A 7,614-nucleotide genomic window follows, 5' to 3' on the forward strand; every position below is an offset into this window, starting at 1 on the left:
GTCTGTCTGTGTGTCTGTGCGTCTGTATATCTGTCTGTGCGTCTGTACCCCTCCAGGCGTGGGCGTGCGAGGCGGGACGAGGGATCGCGGACCCGGGGGGGGCGACCGACCGGCCGGATGAGGACCGCGGTGGGAGATGGAGCGTAACAGAGCGGCCTTCCCGGCACTGCCCCGCCCCGCTGCGTTTCCGCGGCGACAGCTCTGAGAAGCGCCACCCGCGCCCCCTCGCCCCCCTCCCTCCCTCCCCCCCCACCCACCCCCCTCTCCATCAGTCCAACTCAACCCCCCCCCACCCCTCCCCGACTCCCTGCACTCCCTCCTCACCCCCTCCGCACTCCCCCCCACCCCCCCCCCCCCCCGACAAGGGGGTCTCTACAAACTCTACACATCTCTTTTAGTTCTCCTCAGTGGCTCTCTCCTTTATTCTTTTTCAGTCTGTTTTTTCGTTCCCTCCTTTTTCCTCCGGCCTCTTTGTTCGAGACCGAAGCTAAAACAGACGAACAAGGGAACGAAAAAGAAAAAAAAAGAAAGAAAGAAAGAAAGAGAGGGAACGGGGAGAAGGCGAACGGATGATGCATCTCTTCCCGCCGCGAGACTGCAAGCTCCGCCCCCACCCTCGGCGGATGACGGACGCTAGCCTGGTCTGGCTCCTGGGCCTGGCCCTCCGGTTGGCCTTGACCGCCGGGCAAAAGACGGGGGAAGGGGGCGGCGCCGGCGCCGGCGCGGGGGGCGGCGGCAAGCACCCCACGGTCGCCACCAACTACGGCAAGCTGCGCGGCGTGCGCAAGGACCTGAACAACGAGATCCTGGGCCCCGTGGAGCAGTACCTGGGCGTGCCCTACGCCACGCCGCCCGTGGGCGACCGGCGCTTCCAGCCGCCCGAGGCGCCGGGCTCCTGGCAGGAGGTGCGCAACGCCACGCAGTTCCCGCCCGTGTGCCCGCAGAACGTGCACGGCGTGCTGCCCGAGATCATGCTGCCCGTCTGGTTCACCGACAACCTGGACGTGGTGGCCGGCTACATCCAGAACCAGAGCGAAGACTGCCTGTACCTCAACGTCTACGTGCCCACCGAGGACGGTAAGTCCGGCTCTCCGCGGCGTTTTTGGGGGTGGGGGGGGGGGGGGGGGTGTGGGGGTGAGGAATGGGGGTTGGGGGGGAGGGGGGGGGGGTGGGAGGCGGGTTGTTTCTCTGAAGTGCAGCCCCCCACCGGTCCCTCCATGGACGAGCGGCAGGTGGTGTTTGGTGGGGGGTGCGTGCGGAGAAGACGCAGCCCCTCCTCCTCCCGTGGGGCCTTCCCCACGCACTCACCCTCCTCTTCCTCCCCTCCTGTTCCGAACGGAGTCTCTTTTTCTCTTTCCTCCCTCTGTTTTTCTGCAGCCAGGGCGTGGTCCTGAGCTGTGGGGTTCTCACTCTGTCCCTTTTCTGGTTTGGGGTTATTTTTGGGGTTTTTTTTTTTTTTGGGTTTTTTTTGTTTACTGTTTTTTTTTTTTGGTTTTTGTGGCTGAGTAGATGTCACCGGAACATGTCCAAACTGTTTCCATGGTAACTTTGGTAACAAAACCACACAAAAAAACCAAAGAGAAAGTAGCCGTTTTTGGAAGCAAAAAGGGTGTGTGCCTTTGCCAGAGGTTTTCGTGATTCCACCGTTACCTCTTGCCCCTCCCTCAGCCCCTGCTGGCCCTCACCGCCTCACTGAGCTCAGTTTCGGTTGGTGCTTCAGCGATCATGTGACGTGGGGGTTTTGGCCACGCCCGGGCGTGGCACGCTAGCGGGTCGTCCGCGGGGGCGACGCACAGCGAGAGGCGGGCCTTCGTCTCGACGTCTCCGTTTGAGCCGGGCTCTTTTCACTCGTGGCGAATTTTCAACGGTTCCCCTGTTACCGCGCCGACCGTACCCCGGTCTACGTGCTCCTACGCCCCCCCCCCCCCCCATCATCACCCCCCCTCCCCCCCTCCCCCCGATCTCCTGCCCGCTGGCTGTACCCGCCTCAGACAGGTAATCGATGCGGCCTCATCCATCCCCGCCCCGTCCCGTCCCGTCCGGACGATCTGTCCCCCCCCCCCCCCCCCCCCCCGCCCCCTCTGCAGTACCGCCTCGTCCCGCGGGACTCCCCAACGAATCTGCCCCTCTCCTCCCCCGCACATCCCCCCTCCATCCTTCACCCGCTCCCCTTCCCCTCTGTCACCTTCTGTTCATCGCCCCAACCCCCAAAACATCCCCCCCCCAAATCTGCCCCTCTCCTCCCCCGTACATCCCCCCTCCATCCTTCACCCGCTCCCCTTCCCCTCTGTCACCTTCTGTTCATCGCCCCGCCCCCCAAAACACCCCCCCCCCAGCACTCTAAAAATGGGGTTTGAACGACCTCTTCTGTTCTCTCCTTTTATTTTCGGCATTAACCCGGCTTAAAGTGAAAGTGTGAAAAATAAAAAAAAGAACAGAAAGCCGAAACCTCGTGTGTGTTCTTCGCCGTCAGACGAGCGGACGACCCCGCTTTTGGGAGGAGCGCGTCCGTCAGCCCCCGTCCGTCTCTGCGCGGGAGTGGCGGGAAACGGCCCTCCCTCCCATAGCGTGACGACCCCGGCGGTTCCCGGTCGGGCCCCGGGTCGTTAAGGAGGGGGTCAGATTCGGATCGCTGGTTCCCCGCAGCGCCCCCACAGATCAGCGCACACGGGGAGGGGCGGGGGGAGGCGGGGCGGGGCGGGGGGGGTCACGGATCAGCTTCCAGCGTATCGATCGATCGGGGTCTCGCTAATAAATGCGCCCCCCCCCCCCCCCCCCGCGTGTGCTGAACACGCCTCGTGCTCTCCTGACAGCGCCCCCGGTCTGGGGGGGGGGGGGGGCGTGCAGCCTCTGATTAATTTCGCTCGTGAGAGAGACGAAGAAAAAAATAAAAATAAAAAAAAAATCCTCTCCGCAGTTCAATAGTAATGCGATGTGCGCTCGCCCAGACGGAATACAGATGCAGATTCGCCGGCGCTAAATAAATAAATAAATAAATAAATACATAAATAAATAAATAAATAAATAACCGCCGACACGCCGCAGAAGAAATATGATATGTAGCGCCTTTGATGCGGAACAATCCTTGAGAAAATGATTCTGGTTTTTTTTCTTCTTCTTCTTTACATCCCCGCTGCCCGTCATCTGGTGCAGAAATTGGATCAGTGTTCTTCCGTGGGGGGGGGGGGGAACGAGGAGTCCTTACAGAAAGGCCGTTGTGTTGTGTATATGTGCTGATTTAATTAGCGGGGGGGTGGGGGGGATGCTAGGTGTGGATAACTAACGTACGCAACGACGCCTTTGAAGCGATGGCGATGGTTCGGGCGCAGCTGAGCGTGAGGACGGGCGGTTAGCGGCGAGTTCGCCGGGGACGGTTGGCGGGTTTGGCGGTTACCAGAGGCCAGGCGAGGAGGCGGACCGCGGGGGTTGGGAGGTCAAGAAGAATTTGGGGGGGGGGGGGGGGGCGATCCTTCCTGTCCCCTACTCCCTCCGCTCATCGGTTAAAAGTGAGACAGAGGATTTGCGAAACGGATTGGTGAAACGCCATTTTTGCGGTATTCAGCGATGGAGGACGGGAGATTCGAACGCGTGGAAATGGAGCAAGTGTTCATTGTCTATTGTTTATTTGAAGGATCCCCATTAGCTGAGGCCATGGCAGCTATCAGCTGCTCTTCCTGGGGTCCACACCTGACGTACCGTACATAACACATTACATGAGAAACATTAAATCGCATTAATATACATTAAATAGCATCAATATACGTTCATATAAAAATGCAAGGATTGCATTGATATAAAATTTTTAAAAATTACATTCATATAAAATTCAAAGCCAGTCAACACTGTTCTACGCCCTCAAAGTCGCCTGAACGTGACCCCTCTGCTTTGGAGGGAATTTCCAAGATTTTATTAACCCCCCCCCCCCGCCTCTCTTATGCTGGGGGAGGGGGGTGGGGGCGTCTCAGGATGAGAGGGTATAATCAGGCTATTGTTAGCATGAGGAAGGAGGAGGGGGTGGGGGTGGAGTGGTGTGAGTAGTGTGGGGGCAGTCCTGTGAGACAGAGAGGAAGATTGGAGAACTGGGGGGAATGAAGTGGGGGGCGGGGGGGGAATGAGGGCAGAGCAGTGAGTGGGAGTAAGGGAGCTGGGGGGCTGGGGGGGGGATGTGTATGTGTGTTAGGGAGAAGGGGGGGTGGCGTTGCCCTGGCGACACAGTAGCTCTTCCTGTCAGCACTTGTATCAGACCGGCTTCCATTTTACTTCCCCGCAGACTCTGAATGAGGGAATTAGCAGCTGCGCTATTTTTAGCCTGAGAGGGGAGCGCGGGGCAGGGGGAGCAGGAGTGTGTGTGTGTGTGTGCGTGTGTGTGTGTGTGTACAATACCAGTGTGTGTGTCTGCATGTGTACAGTATGAGTGTGTGTGTGTGTGTACAATACGAGTGTGTGTGTGTGTGTGTGTGTGTGTGTACAATACCAGTGTGTGTGTCTGCGTGTGTACAGTATGAGCGTGTGTGTGTGTGTACAGTACGAGTGTGTGTGCGTGTGTGTGTATGTGTGTACAGTACGAGTGTGTGTGTGTGTGTGTGTGTGTGTGTGCAGTACGAGTGTGTGTGTTCGTGTGTACAGTATGAGCGTGTGCGTGTGCGTGTACAGTATGAGTCTGTGTGTGTGTGGGTACAGTATGTGTGTGTGTGTGTGTGAGAGAGTGAGTGTGCGGTGGGGGATTATCTGAGGATGTTGCAATAAAAACTAAGGCTGCCCATTGTACCCCTAAAAAGCCGACTATACCCCCTTTGTGATACGATCAGCAATCTGAAATTTAATGCGGTTAGAAGCTTCCCTCCGGGGTAGTGTCAGATCCACGTCCCCTCTCTCTCTACCCCTCCTTCTCCACTTTACACTTTCTACCTTTCTTTACATTTCGCCTTCTGTCTCTCTCTTCCTCGGTCCCCTTTTCTATCCTTCCTCCCTCTGCCTTGTTTCTTATTTTCTCTCTCTCTCTGTCTGCCTCTCTCTTTCTCTTCTACTCACACCTCTCACATACTCTCTCCCTCTTGCCAACGCGCCTCCCCTCTCTCTCTCTCCCTATCTGTCTCTCTTTCACACTCTCTCTTTCCACCTCACACCGGCTCTGAAATTCTCATTTGTTCTTTCCTCTACCTCTTCCTCTCTCCCCCTCCCTGTCTCTCCCTCCCTCCCTCCCTCCTTTTCTCTCTCTCTGCTGCTCAAAGGGCTGTGTCTTCAGTGTGTAGGCTGTAGCTGAGGTGTTTAGTGGTTCTGAATGCAGATCAGCTGGTGTGCCCCCCTCCTCCTCCTCTGCCCCCCCTTCCCCCCCCCCCCTCCTCCTCTCTCTCCCCCGACAGCCCATCCCAGGCCTACTGCATTGAGCACCGTACAGAGGCCTGGATGGAGGGATGGAAAGAGAGAAGGAGGGAGGGAGAGAGGGAGGGAGGGAGAGAGAGATGGAAGGAGGGAAATGGAGAGGGAAGGAAAGAGAGAAAGAGAGAGGGAGGGAAAGAGAGAAGGTAAGAGTGAGAGGGAGGGAGTGAGGGAGAGAGAGGGAAAGAGAGAACAAAGAGAGAGAGGGAGTAAGAGAAGGAGAGAGGGAGTGAGGGTGAGGGAAGGAGAGAGAGAGAGAGGGAGTGAGGGTGAGGGATGGAGAGAGAGAGGGAGTGAGGGTGAGGGATGGAGAGAGGGAGGGAGTGAGGGTGAGGGATGGAGAGAGAGAGGGAGGGAGTGAGGGTGAGGGATGGAGAGAGAGAGGGAGGGAGTGAGGGTGAGGGATGGAGAGAGAGAGGGGAGCGTGTGCAGTGTATACGCTCGGTGGTTTGGACGTCCTCTCTCCTGCTCTCGTGTACGCGGAGCATCAGAACACGGATCCGTCTGGGCGACCGGCGGCGTTATTCCCCCCCCCCCCGCTCCCCCCCCGCTCCCGCCCCCCCCTCCCCCCCCCCTCCCCCCCCCCCCCTCCCCCCACACAGTATCAGAGCTCCACACAGAGCTGCTTATGAATGCGTGGCCTACTTAAGCCACAGTAATCAAGGCAGGGCTTCAGATGTGCAGGAAACAGGGAGGAGAACAGCGCAATTTAGTGTGTGTGTGTGTGTGTGTATATGTGTGTGTGTGTGTGTGTGTGTGTGTCTGTGTATGTGTGTGCATGTTTGTGCATGTGTCTACGTGTGTGTGTATGGGTGTGCGTGTGTGTCTGTGTGTGTGTGTGTGTGTGTGTGTGTGTGTCTGTGTGTATCTGTGTATGTGTGTGTGCGCATTTTCAACATTCCTCGCTGTAGAGATGAAATTCTTTGTTTTAAATGGCAGTGCTTCCTTGGAGTTTTTGCTCTGTATTAAAAATCATATTTCACATGGCAGAGCTGGTGTTACTGTACCCTGGAGCACCATTCAAACTGAGGAAGAAAAGGAGAAGAGGTAGAGGATGGGAGCGCAGATGAAAGGGGGAGGAGGAGAGAGGAAGAGGAGTGATAGGAGAGGGGATAGGGGAGGGAGGGGTGAGGCGATGTTGATATTGTGTAAGTTCATCAGTGTTCAGCTGGGAAACATGAAGACGTACGAGAACAGCCTGCAAGAGAACAGCCTGGAACTGAACAGCCTGACAGAAAACAGGCCTTAAGAGAGCAGGCCAGAAGCAAACGGCCTGTTAGAGAACAGTCCAGAGGGGAACAGCCTGGCAGTGAAGAGCCCGGAAGAGAACAGCCTGGCAGTGAAGAGCCCGGAAGAGAACAGCCTGGCAGTGAAGAGCCCGGAAGAGAACAGCCTGGAGAGGAGTACAGCACAGGGAGCCGCCAAACGGCGGTGTCAGCGCCACGGGCCGCCGCGCCCGCTCTCCGCTCTCCCGTGAACATCGTCTGTGGCGGGCGGGCAGGGGGGGGGGGGGGCAAAGAGCGCGCGGCGTGCCAGCGGGCGGGGGAGAGGCGCAGATTCAAGGCCTAATCGGGGCGATTAGAAAGACACGTTTCCTGCGCTTTAATGGGATTAAGCCTCCGTCTTTTTCAAAAGACCGCGCGGAAATACTGTCCCCCAAAACGGGGTGGATTACGCACTGAACCCCCGAGATTAGCGGGGCGTCTGTCAGAGAGAAAAGCAGCCGGGGAGTCGTACAAAAAAATAAAAATAAAAATAAAACAAACCGACAGGCCAAGTATTTACTGCATTTACATGTATTCAGGACAGCAGCCATCGCTGGCACACGTTACGCCCCTCACATGCAGACGTCCTGATTCACTGGTGTCTGTAAAATAAAAAAAAAGATTTAAAAACGCTTCTGTGACCTTCATGCCTTCTGACCGGGGCGCTGTTCTATAAGTGTCACGTCAACCCACTTTTCCTTCCCAGCATGCCTTTCAAACGGCCGTCTGCCCGAGCGCCCCGTCTCAGTCCGTGTCTCGCTGTCCGTCCGTCCTTCTTCTGCGGGCCATAAGCGCGGCCCGGTCGATCGCGCGAGGAGAAGTCGCAGGTGAAGATGGATGGGGGCCATTTTTAGCTCTCGCGCTCAAAACGCGACGACCCACCCCCCCCCCGCGCCCCCCGCCCCGCCCGCGCTTCGCTAAGTCACCTGCGGCGGCGGCCGGCGCCCGATTGGCCGGCTGGTCGGAGGAT

General features: G+C 57.5%; 1 protein-coding gene across 2 annotated transcripts in view; it reads left to right on the plus strand.

Annotated features, from left to right (window-relative positions):
* Positions 1-362: 362 nt before the first annotated feature.
* Positions 363-7,614, plus strand: part of nlgn2a (neuroligin 2a) — an 87,008-nt gene continuing 79,756 nt past the window's right edge. For both annotated transcript variants that reach the window (XM_035411822.1, XM_035411823.1), the window contains exon 1: positions 363-1,077. In XM_035411822.1, coding sequence (XP_035267713.1) covers positions 570-1,077 — 508 coding nt within the window. In that variant the 5' untranslated portion in view covers positions 363-569. The remainder of the gene's footprint in view (positions 1,078-7,614) is intronic.

The sequence above is a fragment of the Anguilla anguilla genome, chromosome 3, assembly GCF_013347855.1.
Source record: "Anguilla anguilla isolate fAngAng1 chromosome 3, fAngAng1.pri, whole genome shotgun sequence".
In the NCBI taxonomy this organism is placed as follows: Eukaryota; Metazoa; Chordata; class Actinopteri; order Anguilliformes; family Anguillidae; genus Anguilla; species Anguilla anguilla.